The sequence below is a fragment of the Haliotis cracherodii genome, unplaced genomic scaffold (assembly GCF_022045235.1).
Source record: "Haliotis cracherodii isolate W230 unplaced genomic scaffold, xgHalCrac1.p SCAF_18, whole genome shotgun sequence".
In the NCBI taxonomy this organism is placed as follows: domain Eukaryota; kingdom Metazoa; phylum Mollusca; class Gastropoda; order Lepetellida; family Haliotidae; genus Haliotis; species Haliotis cracherodii.
In genome coordinates, this window is record NW_027266273.1 from 759683 (window position 1) to 784793 (window position 25111).

The following is a 25111-nucleotide window of genomic DNA, read 5'->3' on the forward strand; positions in this document are numbered from 1 at the left end:
TTACCGCAGGTGCTACTAGCGAACATCGCTGTTTCTGAATTATTTGTGGAAGTGGATGGCCATATTGCGACCCCTTTCACAAGAATTCAATTTTCATTTTGAGGCATATTCTTGAAGCTAAACGCCACCGAGTCGCTGCTATCAGATAATTCAGACTATTTTTGGAATGGTGAAACGCGTATCCCTCAGTGGGAGTATTTTAACCGTGTGGATCGAAGCACGAGGGTCCAGTCGACGCCAGGGTAATTGTCCATTTGTGTTACAACATGGTGGATCCCGATGAAACGAGATGTGCTGTATCCCGACCAAGCCTCCGCCTCCAGGAGAAGATGAGTACTTGGCGACAGGAAATGACAATCATGGCAAGTCTGTGACACGTGTATGGACATGTGATTCATTACTACTCCCATTCCTGCCTTACTGATTAGTTCCCCACAATTACTGTTGACATTCAGGAATCTTTTTTTCCAATTATATTACACGACCGATACTACTTAGAGATGATGCGAGATGTAGATCAGAAAGCCCTTTCAGTCATTCGTATTCCCAGGCCTACGTGTTCAATCTCATGTTTTTTGACTCTCTTATTTTGCATTTTCCACCTAGAATGTGAAGAAAAGGGGTCTCGCGACCTTTAGGTCTTACACGTGACGAAATGCTTTCCAAGCGCCGTGTTAAATTGCTTCTGGTATTTTTACAACGAGGGGTAGATAGGTGTTGATTTACGTATAGAATCTGGCTGATGGCTTGACATGCGAAGGAAGGCAATGTGACATTTAACCCACCACTTACCTCTTTACGTAACCTGCAAGAAGACCCGTGCCCTATCGATCGATGTAATGTGCGAAAACAGGACGAATCAATCAAAATTACTTTACAAACCTCGATCAAAGAACACCTGCATAGTTTTTGTTGGTTTAGATATACTATTCATCGACATCCATAGTATTGTCCATAGCGTTTCAGCTATACAATGGCGTGTTACCTTGATATGGGAGGAGAGCACGGGATGAAGCATGTCTTAAACATTTACCACGTTTTTTAAACCAATGAGCACGAATATCGTGCTGACGAACCATAATAATTTGGAATTCAAATCCATGATGATAGTTTTCGGGATTTAACGAAATGCGGCGCCTTAGCCTACTGGGCCACTCGTGCCCTAACATGACAATATGACATGACATGAGAATCATTAATAATATACATGATCACGCATTCAATACATGACACTAATGAATCATCAAAAAAATAGTTCCTTCTTTTGTCCTAGCTACGCTAAAAGCAAAGGGTCAAAATCGGAGATTGTCACAAACGACATGTAAAACGTATATATCTTCTCAGTGCGGCAATTATGTGTGACATTTGAAAAAATCATTTGCGTGACTGTTGTATATAACGTGCATCACTTAACCAATGTCCAGGTTTCGCGTATGTTTCATCAATACCATTCAGTCAGGAAACCTTGATATAGTCAATGACCTCTAACATTAAGAACAATGAGTGTAAAGGCAATTATATCTACAGGTTCTCGACTCAGAGCTATCAATTTAAATTTCCCATCACGACATGAATTTTGGAAACAAGACATACTCTCCGTTAAATTAATCTCACAGAGGTGTGTGTGTGTGTTGGTGTGGAGGTGGGGTTGGAGTGTGTGAGAGGCGGGGGCACGCCTGATCTAGTCATTTAAGTATGAGCGCCAGAAACCTATAGCTGTGGGGGAGTCCCGGGTTCGCCCTGATTATGTTTCTAGGTCTGTTGCGTTGTACATCGCTCAGTGTGTACATGATTGTGAGGATATTGGTGGTTGCTTTTTCACTATTTGTATGCCCTTGCATACCCCAAGATCTTCTTGAAGAATTCATGTATTTGCACGCACCCATCATCACATCCATAGCTTGTCAGTTCATTCCCTGGTCAGGAATTATGACATCATCATTTTACTGATATCTAGATAGACCTTGGTTTGGCAGCTCCATACCCGTGATTTTCACCGATGGAAACCGTCTAAGACCTGCATCACTTTTGGCTTTCTATTCACATCAAGGTCACACGCCTTGATATAACTGAAATAGTGTTCGCTCACTCGATAATCTCAATATGTATCAAGTCATGTTTTAATATGACAAGACACTTTACTGGCCTTGTTGAAATGGTTGGATCAAAATTTCTAAATTGTTCCTTTTCTAGTTCTATGTGATATAGGCAAACAATAATTATTGCAATATATAGCAGTGGTGTTCTTGTCTTTGCGAAATATCGGGTGCCAAAAATGAAAAAAATAAAATTGCATATCTGAAATGGTGAATAAAAAGTGGATTCAACAGAAAAGATCTTGACCACATTTAGAATCTAAAATAATAATCGTGAAAAACTACAATGAACTTGTTGCGTAAGTAGTTCTCCATACTGTGTGTAGCCTGTTACGCCCTCGGTGTTGGACGAGATGCAGCTGCTTGGTGAAGAATATGCCTTCTAGCAGAACAGTGATGTCATGACTTGTGTGTATGTGTGTAGATCATGTGTACACAAATAGAAAACGGAATCAAATCTGATCGTATGCCGTTAAGGTATCTCGTAGTAGTCAAGGCCAGTGTCCATTTAAGGGAATGTCCGTGAATAATTCAAATTTGGCATCAAACAGAATTTGATTCAACTGATATTTCCTAGATAACTGCAGTGTGTTCCGACAGTTCATACGAATAGCCATGTTTCACAACTAGCTTATAGTGCCCCAGTCGTCTAATATGCAGCAATTCACTGTGCAGAGTTAACGTTGTGTCTCGACGATGTGCCAGAAACATGTGATTCCTTGGTTAGAATCCCGATTCTCCCAGATTATGTTTCTGGGTTTGTCAGCACGATACCCGTGCTCATGAGTTTAAACAAAGTGGTAAACGTTTAAGAAGTGCATCATTTCACGCTGCCATTCCACATCAAGCTGACGTGCCGTGATAATATAAATACTGATAACTGTTGAAAGTAGCTCACGCAATCTTGTTGTATCCACACAAGCATGTTTACAGTGACGATGCCTTAAACTGCAAGCTAATTCACGTAGGCCACCTCGAACCGCATTGGGAGAGGAATCCATATTGTAGAACACAACACATCTGACGGCACAGATATTAATGTTGATTGATTACCATTTTGCATAACTTTTTCTATTTACAATGCAGATGTATCTCAATATCTACCGTCCTGTGAAACGAACTTTTTGTGACAGGGTCTGGTCTTACACGGTTTACGTAAAGGTGAAATAACTCGAATCTTTTGACCCTGGAAATAGAATCGACGAGCACCGAAGGCATTAATTTGGGGTTGCTGATTCGCCTGGATTCAAAAGATTCGAGTGATTTCTCCAACTTAAACAATTCTATGTTTGATTTCTCTATAATTTTGCACAATGACCTATAGTTGGGTTAGTTTTTACTTCACAAAATGCACGTTTAGAAGAGCCAGTGAATTCCTGGAACAACAATAGCGTGACTTCATCACAATGGTTTAAGTAAGAACAACTTCTGGTTCATTGCATATAGCGACGTTTCGATGTAGATTCTGACACCGTTATCAAGCTGGGATCACTACACAACCATATGGTTTAAAGTGAAATCAAGCTGGGATCACTACACAACCATATGGTTTAAAGTGAAATCGTGCACAACGCTGTTGCTTTCTAAAATAGTATGTAGGTAACTGAATAAGCCGAATGGACTAGTTCAATGATTCTAAGAGCAGAATGTACAGTAAACTACGGATATGACGAACTCAAATGGAGCTCTAATTCTAGTTCGTTATAACTGTAGTTCGTAACAAGCATGTATACAGGTGCGAAAAAAGACATTTCGTTATAAACGTGGTTTACAGTATTAATAAACAGTTGGATATGACAAACACTTCCGGGGTGCTGGGCAAGGTGAACCAGGTGATGACAACAGGTGATTAAAGAGACCCCCATACTATACTACAGTCTATACTGTCTTTGTGTCTAAAAGGATTCTGCAGGTACCTCAAAATAACATCGCCAAAAACAATATAACGAGTTAAAAGAATTCGAGTACATGGTACATGGGTATTCACGCCATAATGTTTAAGCCCATCCGTAGTCTTTATGCTCGCCGTATTAAATTATGTTACCAAATGTCTCCAAAACAAAAACGCGGTCTTATAAACACCTAAAGTGCCACCACTTTTTCATATATTCCCAGCTTCCGAGTATCCATTGTGGAAATATGTACATTTGACATTGTTCTTTTATTAAAATATTTCAAAGATGCCACTTACTATGTGTCTTTGGCATTTGGAACAAGCACACATTAAACAGCTACAACTTCTGGCATTAGATAAGGCGATCTTTGGTTTCACTATTTCATTATGAATAAGTAACTTTGAAAACATAAATCAGTGTGATTTGTCAACAACAACCAAAAAAACATACGATTTGAGAAATGACTTTTCCTATCGACATATATAGTAAGCGGTGCTTAACTTTATTTCCAGGCGTATATCAAATTCTGATTACGTCCCGTTGGGATGTTGGCTGTTTGCTTTGCTTTGCCCTGGTTCGATTGGTTACATGCCATTGTAGGAACAGTATTAGAATGAAACAATATTCGCTTACTCACTACTGTCCCATAACGTTTGGAATGCTGTGATATGCTACAATAAACATCAATAGACACAATGTAAATCTTGTCTAGACTTACTCCGTAAAACTGTAAACGACGATGCCTAATGTCCCCTGGGACGATTCCTTTTCTATTTATAATGCATGCTGTCTAGATCGTCCACATTTCTTATGCATAGAAACTGTTGCATCCGATTCAGCAGTGTGCATGAATTGTATTCATCAATATGTATCGTAAGTGAGTGAGTGAGTGATGTGTGGTATCAAGGTGCATAATATCTAGTCATTCGGTCATTTAGATAAAATTCTTTGGTTGCCGTTAGCTCTGGAGTCAACGGCAAAATTATTAAACATTATGGATTTTTCGACATTTACAAAAAACTGATTCTCCGTTTTTCTGTCTTATTTCACCATCAAATGAGGGGATAACGATTCTGTTTTCGATAAAGAATGTGTTGAACATGTTGGATGTGGAGCCAAACATATGGCGTCAAACCTACAGGTAACATTTTGATATATTTACATTGAAAACACAATATGTGTATCTCCATTCTACAATGAAAAGATTTAACACGACGAACAATTAATACTACCCTCTTCGAATCAGCTGTTTCTGGTGATTATGGTGACATGCGACCTCTGCCTGACCAAGCGGAATCGAGTACTTTCCATATTCATAGTAGTTATAAGGTTTCATTAAAGTTATATAGGACAACATGTGATTGGACTTTTCGACATTAAATGCACACATTGTCCTTATCTCCATTTGACTTTATATGTATTGTTACGCGTCGATTTTTAAAAAAAAATCCAGTGTGAAACAGATAACAAATAAATGTTATAAAATTCACAAGTGTATTATAAAATTGGTTTACAAATCAAAATAAATTACTGCAAAGTACACAAAGGAGAGGCAGTACAAAATTCGATGGCAGTACAATTACAATAGCAGGATGAATAAAGTAGCATTGGTAATTGCAATAAAGTCAGTGATGATAATATTCACCTAGCAACAACAGTGGTCAAGCTTCCAAAATACGCCACGGCTGGATACCTAGGGTGAAAACGTGATCTTCGCACAACTGCTAGTCGTGATGTAAAGTGAGATGAGAGAGGCACACTCTTGCTCACTTGTATAGTCGAAATTCCTTCTGGAAAGTTCAATACCATGTTTGATTAGTCAATAGGAGAAAACTGTTCTAGAAACATTGTAACCTGAGCTCTCGTGGGCCTGAACACTCACTGGCTTCCGTGGATTGATTCGTTGGTTTAATCTGTTGACAACACCACGGTGTGTATTCACGGGTGATCGAGGAATGCAATAGATACACACCCGCGACGTTTTGGCGATGAAATTCCATTAGTTGTGTGGCTCTTAAACTTTAAGGTCAATGGAAAGTTGATTAAGTGTGGTAAAATAGCAACCCCAGAGAACGATGATGGTGCAGATATGATAAACCAAGGGTTATAATCGAGGTGTTATGAAATTCGAATTTGTGAACATAATGATATGTGCCATGTTTGCTGTGAACATACGTAATTTTCACGATGATAATGATAATAATAATTAATATTTGATCATGTACTCATATAACACTTTAATTTCAGTAATTATTGTGGAAGTAATTTTGTACTAATGACAGCTGAAGGAAAATAATAAAGATGACTTTTTAAGGATCGTGATGATATTCCGTTTTGATAGCCCATCAAGGAAATTAAATTTCAAACAGAGACAATGCAGTCTTGATGAATCTGGTTAATCAAATACAAACCTAAACAAAATGCAATTTCCTCCCCAAGGGTTTATATTGTATTTTTACGAAACTATTCATGTTAATATGTTTCCAAGTGGGTTGACCAAACAATGACTTTTTTGCAATTCAAATTAATTTCTTGTGTAATGCAAGCGTTAAATTCCTTCAAAATCCAATCTCGCATGGACCCAATTTTGCGACTTGAACGGAATCTGATCACAAATTTGGAATCTGTTTATAAGCTTTAAAATACATTCCCCGTTCCTAGCATTCACTCAAACGAAATATTTCATTTCTACGCTTTCGATTTAAGAACATGGTTAAAAGACGTCAACATGTTCCTTTCAAACACGGTGACATTTGCCTTTATGTCATATTACCTTGAGCTGTCGAGGATTTTAAACACGTTCATAAAGATCCCCTAGTAGTCTGAATGTAATTAGTACGTTAGCATTATTGAAACAATTTCAAATAACAAATAATATAATGTATTTAATGTCCGTGTGTTTAATTAGACACATTCAAGATGAACTTTCGTTTTTTACAAGCACTCAACATTGATGGAGAGACAGAGATAACAAAATAGCGAGAAAGTTGGACAGTAACCACATTCCTTTCTAAAAAATAAATTACTCATTACTGAAATAACACTCATCTAATCAGCACACATCGCTCCAAGCCATGATAAAACGCACAGAAGGATCCATGCTGCGCATGAGCGTAATTATGTACCAGCTTAGTTGTCATATTGATCTTATAATGTAATACCCAAGGGGTTTAACAGTTTCGCATGGCAATGTGACTTTGTGCGTTACATGAGATTTAAGTCTTTACTTGTTAAATCTCCACGTATCACCTTGACATTACAGGATGAATGGAAGCGAACATGCCAAACGGTGGTCTTAGGTATGAATTGATTGACCTGTCAGAATGTCTGTTACTCTAATACTGAATGATACATTTGACTCCAGCTACGCAATCGGAGAGCCTCCTGTGGTGCCCGTACCACGTACAATGACGACTGATTTGTTCTGTATAAGGGATTGGCTCACAATGCAGTGATTTCTCTTTGGTCATGAACAACCTCTGTTTTTGTGTGCCGAATGCATGTCCGTCAAAATGTCATCAGACTACCGCTAACCATGATGACATACGTTCCTTGTGGAATGAATATAGGTAGCTAGCTTAACCCAAGGCCAAACAGGAGAACCATCCTTAATGACATGATCCATCGGTGACCGTGGGATAAGAACAACTGTCTCAGACAAAATCTTATTCACTGTATCCTTGAGAGAAATTGTTGTATTGACGAATTTTCCACGTGGTTGAATAACAATTCAGAGCCTTGTGTCTAGGGAGGTACTGCCTCACGGATTTATGTGGGAAAATTCGTAGTAATTTGGTAAGGTGGCGCTTTCTTAATGGTGCCAAGACTCAAAATTACGGAGCATGGATTCAACCATGTGTATTGATATAATCATGCAGGGCCAGAGCTGCAAGGTAAGGTGGCGGTTCCTTAATGATGTAGAGACTAAATCAGGCCCGTTCCAAATGCAATCGTATGCTGCGAGAATCTGTTAATAACTTTTTGCGAATGAGTTGATAGAAAAGGGGAACTCTATTTCGTTTTCTATAACAAATTATGCGGTTATCGATTCGTATTCTCATTTGTCGGAAGTAACATATGCGGAACTTCTCTCTATTTGCAAGAACTTTAGTACAGTAAATAATAGCCTACAAACATACATAATATTGCTTCGTGATACTACAGTCACTTCATGAATAACACATACGAAGGCTAATTTGAATAAAATCATAAAAAAATGTCAAACGTTCCTGCCTGTTTAACTGGGCCTGTATTTCGGGCTGGCACCAAACCAGGAAGCTTTTCCTTAGCTGCCATGTTTCTGGAAGTGATTTACATATACAGTGTGCATTTGGCTCTATTAAGAAGGAATACGTGGCGATTTTATTGTCGTATGTATTATATTTGCAATACATTTCTTTAATCCTTAACATATGTTTCCATATTATTTGAATAGTTTAAGGTAAAGTATAAGAAAGAGAAAAAGTAAACATTTTTAAAAAAATAGATGCCTAACGAAATGCCCATCATTGCATACATGAAATAGTATATTTCTGTAGGAAGGTCATTTGGCTGTGTGCAAGGTCGTCGTTTAAATGCAATGTCAGGGTGACAAATGGACAAGTTATATGTATTTCAGCATTGCATTCATAATCGGGTGAGTTAGATTGAACGTCGTTTTGTACAACATTACAGTTATATCATGAAGTGGCAGCTTAGGGATCCTGTATGGTGCAGGTCTTAGACGTTTACCGTTAACATTTGTATTAACAGAACATTGCAAACCTTGTATGCTCTGTGACAACATTCCTTGTTGTCTTCTACCAATATTCACACTCAAAATAAGATCAACCACAAGAAACGGGAGTAGTCAATATGTAGGTTAATTACTGTTAAGAAATATTGAAGCCTTAAGCCAATAGGTACATTCACGTCAATCCCGTGTCACGGTTGTATACAACACTAAATAATTCCACATATAATTGGTGTACTAGTCAAGTGTACAACGCCAGGGAAAAGAAGTCTCTAATATTCACCGAAATAGATTCCATTGGGTGAAAATTATATGAATGATAATATTGATTTTCTTGAACAATATAATTATCTTGGCATCATTATTGATTCGAAACTTACCTGGAATGCTAACGCGGGGCAAAAGCGATTGTATTTCTTACGGTCTTCTCTGGTATTTTAAACTTGATAATACAATACTCTCTGTTTTATTGAACATTTATTCAAAGCATTTAGTTGTTCAACTTTTGGTATGGGAGCCTCTGTGTTCAATATAAATCTAAAAGACATAGGATTTTAAATACAGCAAGCAAATACTCAGGTACCCAATTTCGCCGAAATTTATGAGCAGCAAACTGTCAAAAAAGCTCGTAAGATACTAAATGACAGCAGCCATATACTTCATTCCGAATATCACTTTCTACCTTCTGGCCGCCGACTGCGCAAGCCGATGCTGAAAACAAACTCGGAAATCATTCAGACAGGCCAGTATTTGTCTTCTAAATATTTATCTGTTTAAAACGTTTTAACAGTTTGATGTACACAAATCTTCTCCTGTCATTATCCCTTTTATTAAAGTTTACTACTGCTGTGATATAAATACATATACTTTAAAATACCATTCCGTGTCGTCACTTGGATAGTGTTCAATTTTCTACATGTTTTTACTCGTGGTTATAGTAGTAAGTGTCTTTATTTCTTGTGTACATATTTTAATATCATATATATTTTATTCATATTTTAATGATAATCAACTGTGCAATATGAATTTCCCTTGGGATAACAAAGTCTTATCTTGTCTTATCCTATCTTATGGAGGCGACTATGCTTGTCGTAAAAGGCGACTAACGGGATCGATTGGTCAGGCTCGCTGACTTGGTTGATGCATGTCATCGATCCCAATTGCGTGGATCGATGCTCAAGATGTCAATCACTGGATTGTCTGGTCCAGACTCGATTATTTACAGACCGCCGTCATATAGCTGGAATACTGCTGAGTGCGGCGTTAAACAACAAACCAACCAACCAACTAACTTATGGATCAATGAAAATCAGTGATAATACCAGATATTCGCGAGAGGATTAAGCATGCCCTGTCCCAAAGCAACGAGAAGCCCACCTAACCCTCTAAAAGTAACAAACAAAGATACATTTGAAGAATTATCGTTACGGTAGTATCTGGTAGTTTAATATTCTTTGATTATCACCCCATTCTCCAGGACTAAGAACGCACTCATAGTAGTAACTATGATGGAGAGAACGATTAAACCAAGCTTCGGATTTAATCAGATAAATGAGGTGGGGATCAAGGTTAGGTCAAATCTCCCGGTGTCACTCCCAGCCAATGAAATAAGGGCCTGAAGCCCAATACATGTCATTCAACTGTCACGTGACTGACATTAATTGATTAGACCGTGCGATTGATAATTCTGTCCAGTCAGAATAGTTCTCACTCAGAATAACCAATCTCGAGTACAAACACTTCCACGCGAATCTCGTGTCGACGGGAAGATAGAATCACAACCATTTAAACGTGTTTCTGTGCGGGATTCGATTCGAAGCACAGTTAACCTTACTGACAACCTTTGGTTGAGATACACCCGGCGTGCAGCATTTTATGCTATCGTTTTTCCATGTAGTGTGGCGAAGGGGTGAGTTTATCTACTGTAATATTAGTGTAATATATATCCGTTCTTATGAAACTGAATAATTGAAGCGTTGTCAGATATTCTTCTCTATATATGAGATGCTTTAACTAAGGATGACATTCGTTTTCTTAACCTAACCTTGTTACTATTGGTGGTAAGAATCGCTCCTTCTTCTAGAAGGTAAGAAGCACTCGTTCTTGTGATGAGGATCGGGTGGTCACACTGGGTGACTGACTGTGACGTACTATATCAGTCAGTGACGTACTTTGTCAGTGACGTACTAAGTGACGTACTATATCAGTCAGTGATGTACTATGTCAGTGACGTACTAAGTGACGTACTATATCAGTCAGTGATGTAGTATGTCAGTGACGTACTAAGTGACGTACTATATCAGTCAGTGACGTACTAAGTGACGTACTATATCAGTCAGTGACGTACTTTGTCAGTGACGTACTAAGTGACGTACTATATCAGTCAGTGACGTACTTTGTCAGTGACGTACTAAGTGACGTACTATATCAGTCAGTGATGTACTTTGTCAGTGACGTACTAAGTGACGTACTATATCAGTCACTGATGTACTATGTCAGTGACGTACTAAGTGACGTACTATATCAGTCAGTGATGTACTTTGTCAGTGACGTACTAAGTGACGTACTATATCAATCAGTGACGTACTTTGTCAGTGACGTACTAAGTGACGTACTATATCAGTCAGTGATGTACTATGTAAGTGACGTACTATATCAATCAGTGATGTACTTTGTCAGTCATGTACTAAGTGACGTACTATATCAGTCAGTGACGTACTTTGTCAGTGACGTACTATATCAGTCAGTGACGTACTTTGTCAGTGACGTACTAAGTGACGTACTATATCAGTCAGTGATGTACTATGTCAGTGACGTACTAAGTGACGAACTATATCAGTCAGTGACGTACTTTGTCAGTGACGTACTATATCAGTCAGTGACGTACTTTGTCAGTGACGTACTAAGTGACGTACTATATCAGTCAGTGATGTACTATGTCAGTGAAGTACTAAGTGACGTACTATATCAGTCAGTGATGTACTATGTCAGTGACGTACTAAGTGACGTACTATATCAGTCAGTGATGTACTATGTCAGTGACGTACTAAGTGACGTACTATATCAGTCAGTGATGTACTTTGTCAGTGACGTACTATATCAGTCAGTGACGTACTTTGTCAGTGATGTACTAATTGACATACTATATCAGTCAGTGATGTACTATGTCAGTGACGTACTAAGTGACGTACTATATCAGTCAGTGATGTACTATGTCAGTGACGTACTAAGTGACGAACTATATCAGTCAGTGATGTACTTTGTCAGTGACGTACTTAGTGACGTACTATATCAGTCAGTGACGTACTTTGTCAGTGATGTACTAAGTGACGTACTATATCAGTCAGTGATGTACTATGTCAGTGACGTACTAAGTGACGTACTATATCAGCCAGTGATGTACTATGTCAGTAACGTACTATACGGCATGGGTCCTTGCTAATATTGTCAGCCTACAGTTTGTTTGACCGTGACGTGTTTATTTATTGTCTGATGTAATAAGGAAGATGTCCACAATACTCCTTGTCATGATGTCATAAAGTTGTAGTACTGCCGAATGTAGGCGTAACACTCTCCTACTCAACATAAATGTCATGTGTAGCTCGTCTTCTGATTTTCAACCGATTGCATCTTTCCTCCAAAATATTTAAATAACTGTTGGATCACGATGAGATACATAGATCGTCGATGATGCCACCACGGGTTTGTGTCGCCGTAAGCCGACGAAATGGATCGTTGCTCATGACATCATCCACTGGGATGCCGAGACGAGGTTCGTCATTTATCAGTCCGTACTATTGATTGCAGTAGCGTTCATTCACTCCTCGTCATGTTCACGTAACGAACATTTGTAATTTAGACATAAACTAAAATGTACTTTTCATGTTTCAGAATCGATATTGCTTGACCCCAGGCGTGGCAATGACTTCATGACGTCACACAATTCTACCCTACCAATCGAAAGTTCGCCGACTGTGTCGCTGCTATGGCTGCCGTACGTTCTGATTGCCACTGTGTTTATCGTCTTCCTGGGAATCAACTTTTGGTGTTATCACAAACGGAATCGGGAACGTTACCTGAGGAAGAGGGACGAAAAAAGGGTAAAGGACGGTCTGTACGAAAGGCGACGCATAATTGCTCTAATGAGGGCTCAATTCCAGGTCAAACTCCCATCAGCCAATCAGGACATGTCACCCAGAAGTCCTGGCGACCTTGGATTAGGGTTAGCGGAAGTTCAGAAAAGGGAGATAACTCTGGATCAGAATGGTTCGCTGCTCCGCCATAGCCTTCGAGAAAGCATCGAGGACAGCTTTGACTATGCTGACGATATACATTCCAGTATTAACGATCTAGATGATCCTTTGTATGATCGATCCAGCCTCAAGAGAATTATGTTTGTGTCAAGTGTGTGTTCAACGGATATGAGCGGTGGTGGCAATGGTCAGAGTAATCTTTTGTCAAAACGAGGCATGTCCGGGGACAATGGGAGTGTTCACACAGTGTGTAAATAATAATTTCTTAAGCTACTAGTACATACTCCTGGATGAATACATTCCTTTTATGGAGACATATGCCAACGTGAATGCGTTTTAATTGTCACAGGAGAACCATTGTCAAATCGAGTACAGTATTCAAAGAATTATAACTTGAAAACGGTATATTTGGCATGGAGACCAATGAATGGTTTCAAAGATACATGGACATAGTAAAACATACGCTTGATCAAGTGTGGAGGATGGGATATCGAAGCCATCATGGAGCACAAAATCTCTATTGGTGTTCATGTACAGTAAACTATGGTTATAACGAACTCAAAGGGACCATTAATTTTAGTTCGTAATAACCGTATTTCGTTATAAGCATATATAGAACTTATATACAACAAATGGCCGGGATTTAAAAATAACTTCGTTATATCGGTCAGTTTGTTATAACCGTGTTTGTTATAAACGTAGTTTACTGTACGTGTAAATGTTCACCGAGTAAAATCCATTTTGGTATATGTGAATGGTGATGAAGGAAAAGCTGACCACAGAGTGCTCAAATATAATAGAAGGCCCTCTGGAGTCACATTTTTTCGTATTTGTTTTATTATTTAATATGTTGAAAAGGAACGTATTCCAAGCAAGGTAGAATTGGATTTACCATTTAAAACGTATAGGCATTGTTCGGGTTAAACCTTCAAATGTACCGACATTAGAGGCGATTCGTCATTGTCATTTAATCCAGCTCAATTTCTGCGGAACCTTCTCTCGCCAAGACAAACCTATAGTTTCAAAGAAAAAACTTGAAACTGGGTTGAGAAACGTATTTTAAGTTTAAACCAAGCAAGAGAGAATAAATACAAAATCGATTTTCTCTCCACATATCTGAAATGGTTTATGCGAGAAATAACGTCTGTATATGCACAGAGACATGTTTGGGACAAAGGGAAATATGATTTGTAATATGATTAGGGCATGAACTTTATTCCACGAGTCACGTGGGAGAGTTATGTATTAGCAGTGAACGCAGTAATGTCGATTCCGGGCACATGTATTGTATATTCGTGGCACCACTTCAGTGAATAGTTGTACTACTGCAAGTTTCGGTTAGAAAATACGCCGTGGTGTATCGATTACACATTCAACAGCGAACATACATGGCGGGTTTATTGTGTATTGTATGAAGAATGAAATCCCCGAAGGAGGTCTGACTAAAAGATTTCGGCATTTTTTCTTCGACTATAGCTCCGAACTTATATACGAAACCTTTCCAGTTTTAGTAAGCGTACAATTAAACAAAGAGTGTTGATTAAAGTTTCTTGTAATGTGTTTTAGAATGAGAAAACAAATTTGTAAACCACCGAAACAATTGTGAACTTATCACGGGGCTTTATGCTTCAGAGATCAGTAAATGGTATTGTCAGTTTTGAACATTTCCGGTTGCCATAAGCTTTAAAAATGTTACAGATAAACTTTATTTATTCGAAATTCATCACCTCTATTAAGGACTGACCATTTCATGTTTTGGGGTCTTTAGGGGGCTGGGATTTTCTCGGAAGAAAGAAATTGCCCGAGACAATGTTTGACAACCATACAAATTACGCTTCAGATGTTTAAAAAAAGAAAAGCTTTGCCATACATAATACATTGTCGCAATGTGTTTTTGCAAGAAAATATTTAGGCTCATAGTTCTGATTAAAACATATCTGGTTTTGTAACTGTAGCGGAAAATATATCTCCATACAAAATCACCCAGTCACTCCTTATCCTCTCCCTAAATTTCAAATGGTCTTTCCCTTAATTAAAGAAAATGTGATATAATGATCCCAGTAGAATGCAAATGGCCCCATGAAATTCGGGTTCAGGCCGCAAAATGCCAACACAAGTTTCCAAGTTCCAATATCCTCTAATTTACTTTGATCATACTATTTCAATTATAGATGACGTCATTATTACTAAATGATCATTGAATGATTTATCGCTCGACCCTAAAACAACTAACAAAGAATCGTTCACCCGGTATCAAGATAATGTTAAACAACTGTGTACTGATACAGAGGATAGTGCTACGGCCTACGATACAAGACTAATTTCGCGTCAGCCCAGAAGGTCATGTGTAACTTGGAGAATATTCACACGTAAATTGTCGTGGCAGAGTCACTTCCGTGCAAGTCATTATAGCTCTTATGTTGTCACAGTGACATGCATGTAGCCGTAATGACAAATATGTTTTTCATCTCCCTGTCAGTATCATTTTTCACCAAAGCTGTTTTTGAACACATTGCCCAGTACGACATCATGCAATCATGGTTATAAATATTGCATTAACGGTCCATAAAATCAGCACATTGTTTTTTTATTTAGATAACGGCTAAGCATGATTTAATCATTTTTTTTTTTTACGACCATCGTGATACAACTTTTTACTTATGTTCAACAAAATTGCCTGCATTTCCCCGAGGCCCACACAAGTTGAATTCTTTTCCCCTGATTTCCCCCCCCCCCCACCCACACCCCCCCCCCCCCCCCCCCACCCACCCCCCCCCCCCCCCCACCCCCCCCCCCCCACCCCCCAAAAACTTATACGAGGACGAATGTGGTTGGTATATTTGTAAAGTAAATTTGATTGATTTCAGATGCTGAGCAATTTCATTATGATTTCTATTTCGACATGGTCATAAGTCAAGACCTGGAGAAGTGCAAAACAACAGATACTTCTCAGTTTAAATTTTAGTGTTTTTCTTAACCTTCGGAGAAGTTTTAATCAGTTTATTAGTTTAATTAAAATAATGTACTTTACATAACGGACAACTGCGATACTGGTTTGCGTTAGAAACTGAACAACACTGAACTATGTTCAACAAAAGAACCAAACCAAAGCCTGCCGGGGAACCCGTGGCCTTGTGTTGCTTCCCGTAGCTGGTAATCAATCCATTCGTCACCGCTCGCACCTTTCCGTAACCTACATTCGGCTTGTCCCGGAATGGTACGAATATTCACGCGTCACTTTTGGAATCCCTCTTATGCTAAATTGTCTCGAATAGATAAAAAATGAATTTTATATTTTCATATTCTGTAAACCATGTAACAATGGAACATGATCTGTTATATGTAATTTTCTAAAAGTATTTTGATATGTTACATAAATGTATGGTTTAATGGGTGTTAAATAGTTCAGATTTCTAAGGGAAGTCATGCTTCATCATATATGCTTAATCACTACCCGTAAATGTGGAGCATTTCAAATCGGGCTCGATCAGTCGCTTTTCGAAGGTGTCTCAATAATAAACACTACAAAATAGTCTATACAATTTCCTAATAAACTAGAGATATGAAACGTAAACGCGGAGAATAGCCATTCTGAATTATCAAACGACACAGATTACATTGGACTAAAAAGCAAAAATAGCCGTGAAATTTGAATGAATGGATCAAACTTACATCAAACAGAATTCTGAAAATACGTCAAGTGACGTTTTGCTTCGGCTCTTTCAAATATAATTACATCATACCATTCGTCATGCATGTTCATATATCGCACCTATATTTACGAAATGAATAAGAATTTATATCACTTATTAGTGAAAGATGATATGTTTGTTTGAAGCCATGCTATCACTGAAATAATGTATTTGGAGGCGATGGGGGTAGCCAAGTGGTTAAATCGTTCGCTCGTCATGCTGAAGATGCATAATTGACTTTCGCATGGCTACATATTTTGTTATGATTATTATGAATGTACAGATACCTCGTGCCAAAATTCGGATAGTCGATGACGACAAAGAATTTGTATTATTATTGTTCCATTGACTATTTTGAAACATAACCTGATATTAAACATTAACAACGAATGATATATCTAAGGAAACAGTACGTGATTAAGTGTTAACTGCAAATAAACACATGCATCTGATTGTTTTATTAACATAACTTTGAGGTCGAACTTGTTACCTGACTAAATGCATCATCCAAATCTTAAATTGCTGACGTATGCACATTTTTGTAAATTTGACCGGATGGTGTATTGGCAGTTTGCATATGTGACGTCATAAGGAAACACACACGGAGTGTTATCCTCCATCATACAGGGTATTATATCTCCATTCTGTTAATAAATACCCTGGTCCCATTCGCCACCACAGCTACGTCACAATCTCCATCTCTCCATCTCCAACTAAGCACAGACTCTGGCTCGCGTGATTGGTTTCATTGGCGGGCTATAGTTAGCGTCGTATCATTCGAATTGGGCTCCAAATGACACGGTGGTAGCGAATGGTTACAGGGTATTCATGCATGATACTCGAGAATGACGGAGTATGTGATCATGTCTTACATCATGACTAGCCGGTATATCAAGGTTCAAAATAAGTAGTACTATCCATATTTATGTTTCATGCATAATGTCATGGAAATGATGTTTGGCTGTTTCTCGCCGTGTGTACGACTAGTTTCGAGGAGATCAATAATTTCCACCTTGTCCCCAGTACTTTGACCGTTTTTAACGGAATATTTATATGTCCTTGTCTGAATTCGTTGGGCTCTTCATAAACCTTGTAATATAGGTAGCGGTGAAAACCGAGTAGATGCCAGGTTTAAATTACTGCCTGCAAAAGGTTAGGGAAATCCCGGCAGCCATTCTGAAAACAATTTCACAATGGGAAACATTCTTTGCATGACTTCACATGGACCTTGTCCCTTGCCTCAACAAATGTTTGATATCATATGCATGTCCTTTCTAACACTTATGTTAAGACACATTGTCAGACTATCTATCAGTCCTTGGTATTGGCAAATTCGCTTATTGTAAGACTATTGTGAGGTCATCATAGTATTGTCATGGCAACCAGTGGCGACATTTTACAATACTTGCGTGTATACCAACAATATAATGCGTCATGTGCTGGGCGAAGTTCTGTGCATTTGTGGTGAGAGGCGTGCTTGAGTCTGTTGAAAATGTGTGTTTCGTCTTTCATGTTCCGTTGCTGTAAACATTAAAGTATATCTTGTACATGACGTACAGTATCGTAAACACAACGTACAGTGTTTGGTGTACATGACGTACATCCCATCGTAATGATAATATACAGTATCGTATACATGACTGACATTGCGTCATGCACATGGCATACAGTATGCTATACATGACTGACATTGCCTCGTGCACATGGCATAAAGTATCGTATGCATGACTGACATTACGTCGTGCACATGACGTACAGGATCGTATACATGACTGACATTACGTCATGCACATGACGTACAGGATCGTACACATGACTGACATTACGTCATGCACATGACATACAGTATCGTACACATGACTGACATTACGTCGTGCACATGACGTACAGGATCGTACACATGACTGACATTACGTCATGCACATGACATACAGTATCGTATGCATGACTGACATTACGTCGTGCACATGACGTACAGTATCGTACACATGGCTGCCATTACGTCATCCACATGGCATACAGTATCGTACACATGACTGACATTACGTCGTGCACATGACGTACAGTACCGTATACATGACTGACATTACGTCATCCACATGGCATGCAGTATCGTACCCATGACTGACATTACATCAAGCAGAAGACGTACAGTATCGTATACATGACTGACATTACATCATACACATGACGTTCAGTATCGTGTACAAGACTGACATTACGTCATGCACATGACGTACAGTATCGTGTACATGACTGACATTACATCATACACATTACATTCAGTATCGTGTACAAGACTGACATTACATCATGCACATGACGTACAGTATCGTGTACAAGACTGACATTACGTCATGCACATGACGTACAGTATCGTGTACATGACTGACATTACATCATACACATTACATTCAGTATCGTGTACAAGACTGACATTACATCATGCACATGACGTACAGTATCGTGTACATGACTGACATTACATCATGCACATGACGTACAGTATCGTGTACATGACGTTAAGTATCGTGTTCACGACTGACATTACATCATGCACATGACATAAGTATCATGTACGACATACAGTATCAAGTACATGACATACAGTATCGAGCTCATGACATACAGTATTGTGTAGATGACGTACAGTATCGTGTACATGACGTAATTACATATCGTACATGTGACGAACCCCGTGTACATGTCTCGACGTACATTAAAGCACGTACACGACGTTTGCGGTGATACTAAAATGCATTTGCGACGTTACGGAGCGGACACTTGGCATTTCTTTTGACACAGTCTGGACAATACTGCTTCAAGTTAAACACACTGATTTCAGATCTGGTGATTTTCTGCGGAGGACGTAACATCATGCACTTAAAACACTGAGAAAGAAAGCGGGGAAATGTTTTCATGTATGAACACATAACTTGTTTCCAATTCTGTTGGCGTTTAACATGTACTGTTTAAATTTGGTGTTCTGTGCGATACGTGCAATATGCTTGTGTGTCACGTGATATGGAAACTGCCATGTGTTTCGTGTGATGTATCATTTGTATAACGTGACATGCCGGTGAATCAGTTGAACTATCAGAAATCGATCAAATAATATATATCTCAATATATTTTCTACAATTAACTTACAAATTTGGAATATGTACTTAACATCTTTAGACAGTGTTTTGTAATCGTACGAGCAGCGTGGCATGTCCAAGCTAAATATAACTCTTCAGATTATCAGATTGATCTTTCAAATACTCTATACCAGAAGAGGTCCATAGCTATAACACAAACCATAGTTGGGAGTTACCTTTTACGGCAATTTCAGATTTGTTATATAACATCTTATAAAGTTTGATGACATCACGCCTACATCTGTATGAATCAGGAACAATGCTCCCACCCGCCATTGTATTTTCTGTGATATGTTGGTCACGTGACCTCCGTGTGCTCTTTTACGGCCAGTACGAACAATACGCAATAAAATTAAGAACAATATTTGTCCAGTTTATGTTCTCTTTTCTTTCAGACATGAAATCGATGAAGGGTCATCGTCGTTCTGCTCAAAATGACATATTTCAGTTGCTCATAGATAACATAGATGCTCTGATCGATTTAAGACAGTGAGCTAATGTCAACCATATCCATCTATATATCTGGGAATACGTTAAGCAAAACCCTCCTATATGTTCATATGCACATTTATCATATAATGGTAGGTTTCTCGGCAGCACAAAACGGTATTCTTTGGGGTATTGTTTTAATTAATATACAAGGACAGGTTGGCACTACATTCGGCTATCAAGTCAGAATTGACAAATTACTAGGATAATACTTATAATTATCAAAGTAATAGTTTAAGATGCCGAAAATAGTTATCTCAAAGGTGCATATCAGAGGCTCTTCACAAGTGCAGGCAACATTGGAGGTATAAATTGCGAAGAACTTTATGGTTTATTGGTCGGGATACCAGTTCCTATGCCTGATTATACCTGTGTTTGTATACATCTGCGGCTTATGGTATTTTACCACATTAAAAACAGTTGGATTTGGCCGAAATATATCCAAAATGTTTTCTTGTTTCAGTTTGTCGATGTGTGGGATATATGACTGCATTTCGTAAACCCGTTACGAAACGTTGTTTTGTTTTAAACATATTTTATTGACATATATGGTCAACGGGATTGGGCAAAAGTTATCCAACTTAGGTGGCCCTTTCCCATGTTTATTCCTGATACAGGGTCTTTACCATCACAAAACACACTGGTGTGGATCTTGTTGAAAGGTTGGAACAATGACACTGTGCGTTTCTCCAGATGGTCGCAAACACTAAAACATACCATGCGAGACAAAGAAGCATGGAAGGCAATTGGAAGCAAAGTCAAATAACTATTAGCATTGAACAGTTACAAAATAAAATAAATTTGAAAAAAGTCGGTTTTTAAACGGTGTTTAACCTTTCCCCAGTTGCATTTATGGCGGAAGACAATTATATTACTCCAGCTTTGATAATACATATAAGGCTCTATAAAGTCTCGAGCAACCATCCACATCACTACCATTTATTACGACAAGCATGGGGACTGGGGGATCTATTCTCTCCAAAACCAAAGACAATAGGGGATAGTGAAATAGAAATGCTATGATCGGTCGAAAAGATCAGCTTTGAAAAATGACTGATTCGGAACCAAAACCTAACGCCACAAGATAACGGAAACATTGCACGTGGACCATTCAGTAACACCGTTATTGCAGGAAGGCATCTTCCCGGGGCAAGGGCGTTAACTGACTATAAAAGTCCACTTTCCAACCTTGCCGAACTAGGCTTCGTGTGGCTCGATCGTAGCGCCACCAGTGGCTATTACGAGTTAAGTCCCTTCTATGCCCTTCCTATTGTCCAATAAGCTATTTATATTGAAATAAATTGAAATTTATCACCTTGATTAAAGTGAGTGAGTGGGTATGTTTTACGCCGCTTTTATCAATATTCCAGCAATATCACGGTGGGGGACACCAGAAACGGGGTTTTTTCTTACTACACAACGCTGTCAGCAGTCCTGGTTGTTTGCACACTCACAATACACCGCCACCATGTTCTGTTGACTGTCATGTTACATCTAGTCCTTCTGTAGTTCTTTTGGGAGAATATTGCTTTACCGGGATTATCACAGGGTATTTTGAAAAGGAAACAGAAGCACTATACTTAGAAAAGAGATAGCACGTGTATAGCGACTTGCATGCACATGCGTGTGTGTGGGTGAGAGAGAGAGAGAGGGAGAGAGATAGCAGCATCAGTTTAGAAATGTCCAAGCCTTGCATCCCCTGCACGTGCAAAGTCTTACAGTCTGTGAATCATATTATTTTCCCTTCCGCCAATGCTATGACCTTTAGGAAGCAAGTCTATATTTTCAACAGGCATGAATATCCATTGTCACTGGGGTTCCTTCAAAATGTGAATGAAGCTGCTTGATTCACTCAAAATTATATATTTTTAGAGACTAAGGTGGGGTGAGGTGAAATGGTGTTTAACGTCGCGTACAAGATTATTGCACTTATAAAGCGATGTGCATGCAAGTGTGTGTGGCTGCTTGTACTAGTCGGACTGATGCCGATTTATAGTGTTGCCTGAGTTACCATGCCGCAGTTTAAAATGAATACCCCGCTCACACACAGTATACTGACTCTGAGCCGATCAGTCCTTGTTTTAGCCCCTTAATGCCGAGCGCCAGACAGGGTAACAACAGTTATTATCTTTTGGTATGACGCCGCGGCCGGGGATCGAACACCGGACCTTCCGCTTCCGGGCGGACGCTCTACAACTAGACCACGGAGGCAGTCTTTGGTGACTTGGCTTCAAGTGTCACATTTGGTAAAGACACCTGGTGTCAGTATTTGGTGTCATATTTGCGCAAAGACTCAAATACCGTTCCTTAGTCTTTATTTACAAGCAATTATACATTCAACATTGTTAACATATTGTAAAATTAATGCATTATATATATGTCCTTGCAGACAATCTGAGACCAGTGTGTTAAACACGTTTACATATAAAACAAAGGTTTATCGTCAATTACGGAAACGAACGAGTAGAGCCGAGACATGTACATTCCCGAGAATGTTTTGCCAACCTTGCACAAATAAGAGAGCAGCGTTGCAGACACATGTACCGCACCGCCCGACACAGCAGCCCATTGATAATGTAAGTATGCCGGCACATTACTGCCTCTACGCTGTGTATTTATGTTCGATATATGGGTAGCGCGATGATTGGGATGCAACAGTACTGCTGGTAGACAAAGATGTGTTGAAGATATGCACAGACCCATTTGAAAACCCGACATGTTTGACATGTAGCTCGCCCCTGCACGCAGAACACGCACACAATACACACACCTGGCAGCCACGTTCCCGCTACGGTGACAGGTGACACTCTCGTGCGAAGACTGCTCACTGTCACAGCTTACATTTTAATATGAATCCCACTCAAGTATTTGTATTTATTCTGACATATGTGATCGTTATTTGTATAGGTATATAAGCTGAACAAAACACCCCTTTTCTTCCACTCCCCGTCCCCTGGGCACTCCAGAAACCTTTGATTAAGGGTTCGAATGCCGTTACGCCCCGATTATGTTTCTGGGTTTGTCAGCACCATACCCCTGCTTGTGGGTTTCACCGAAGTGGTAAACGTCTGACACCTGCATCACTTCGGGCGTTACCCCCAACGCTATAAATGGAATATTGTTCAAAGCGGCCTTAAACTCAACTCGGTCATTCAGGCCACCGTAATATTTTGAAACGAGTACTGTCAACTATATAGGGCAATTCAGTCAATCACTTATTATAAACAAGATAAGCACGCTGTCCAGTTTACACAAGTATTGATTCAGTCGCCACTTGACTGTAACATAATGGCACTTTCACACCTTATAAACGCTTAATAAATAATTTTAAAATAGTATGGAATACAGTTCGTACATTACCGAGTTTGAACATATTTTGTCTATATAACAATGATGTATCAAATTACGAAGTTTTGGTGTCCCCATCGTAGTGAAATGGATGGAATATTGCCCAAACTTTCAGAAAACTTCACTCATGCCCCCAAACCCACCCACTCATTCAATCACTCACCCAATCCCATCATGCTCTATAAATTGATATTACAGCAAAGGATTTAATATTCGAATTTAGAATGTGGACATTTTATCCCAATTAAAAATGCAAATGGACAAATAGTTCTTATAAAATATTATATTTTAACATTTGTTTTGCATATAATTGATTGACATTTGTTTAGAGGTGCAGGTGTACTGAAATTTCATTTGTACCACAGTTTGTTGTTCGAGGGTTTGATGTTTGTCCGATTACTGTTCTCGTTTTCCACGTGCAGCGCTCTCACAATGTTAATATGTTCAGTTCACATATTGGATAGTAGGTTTATCTATCAGTGTCGATGTGACAAATGAATTGTGTGAGTTTTGGCTTGAGTCTAACTTCTTCTGTGGCAAAACTATCACATTCTTACATTGTTACACGTATATTGTAAAAGATTTCATTAGATAATAGATGTCCGGCTCAGAATATCAAGGATAGGGAATTCACTATGTTGTGTTGACTTAACAGGCGAGCATTAAAGTCACGCAGGTACTACAGCTTGTATACGCTTGTTATCACAGGCATCAATGATCATATGAGTGAGTGAGTGAACATGGTTCTACACGGCCCTCTTTTTGCAACATTCCAGAAATATCACGGACGAACGCTTCAACCAGTGGGCAACCCCACCGTCCACTGATGATGATCCTTTGTAGGAATATGCCATTCCTAGCAGAGTTTTAATACAACACTGCCTGATTCGTGTGTGGTCAAGTCGTCTAAGGCGCCACAATTCGTTGTGCAGAGTTGCGTCCCCGCGCCGGGCCGCCAGAAACCAATGTTCGTGGGTTCGAATAAAAAAATCGTTTTGATTATGTTTCTGGGTTTGTCAGCACCGTATCCGTTCCCTTGCATTTCACCTGCATCATTTCTGGCCTTCCCCCGACATCAGAGCGAATATGGGAATCGCGCCCTTGAGCAGCGTCACTTGACACTAAGGGGCTACTATGCCAGCACGCCTGGTTGTTGAGATAAATATGTATCCTATTTTATGTTCCTAATATGATTATGTATATACATGTCAACCAGACAAATGAAAAGAAAAAAATGCACGTGGGAATGTAACTTTGAAAACAACCAGAAAGCATAAAAATGTCAACATTCCAGAATATTTATTTTATTTTCTATTTGATTGTATATATACCATACCTAAATATATAGGTTATATCAGAGCGTGTGGGCTCAGCACACAGTGACACATGCCCTACATGTTTCCCACTTTGGGGGAAGCATTTGCATGTTGCTCACAGAACAAGGATCGTAGCCAGGGCAAATGTGA

At 39.0% G+C, this 25111-nt stretch overlaps 1 protein-coding gene across 1 annotated transcript; it reads left to right on the top strand.

The window, feature by feature from the left end:
- The first annotated feature begins 266 nt into the window (after positions 1 to 266).
- LOC139465994 (uncharacterized) lies at positions 267 to 15698 on the top strand. Its single transcript, XM_071248010.1, has 2 exons — positions 267 to 333; positions 12615 to 15698. The coding sequence occupies exons 1-2, from the start codon at positions 267 to 269 to the stop codon at positions 13232 to 13234; spliced, it is 687 nt and encodes a 228-aa protein (XP_071104111.1). The 3' UTR covers positions 13235 to 15698.
- Positions 15699 to 25111: the final 9413 nt, after the last annotated feature.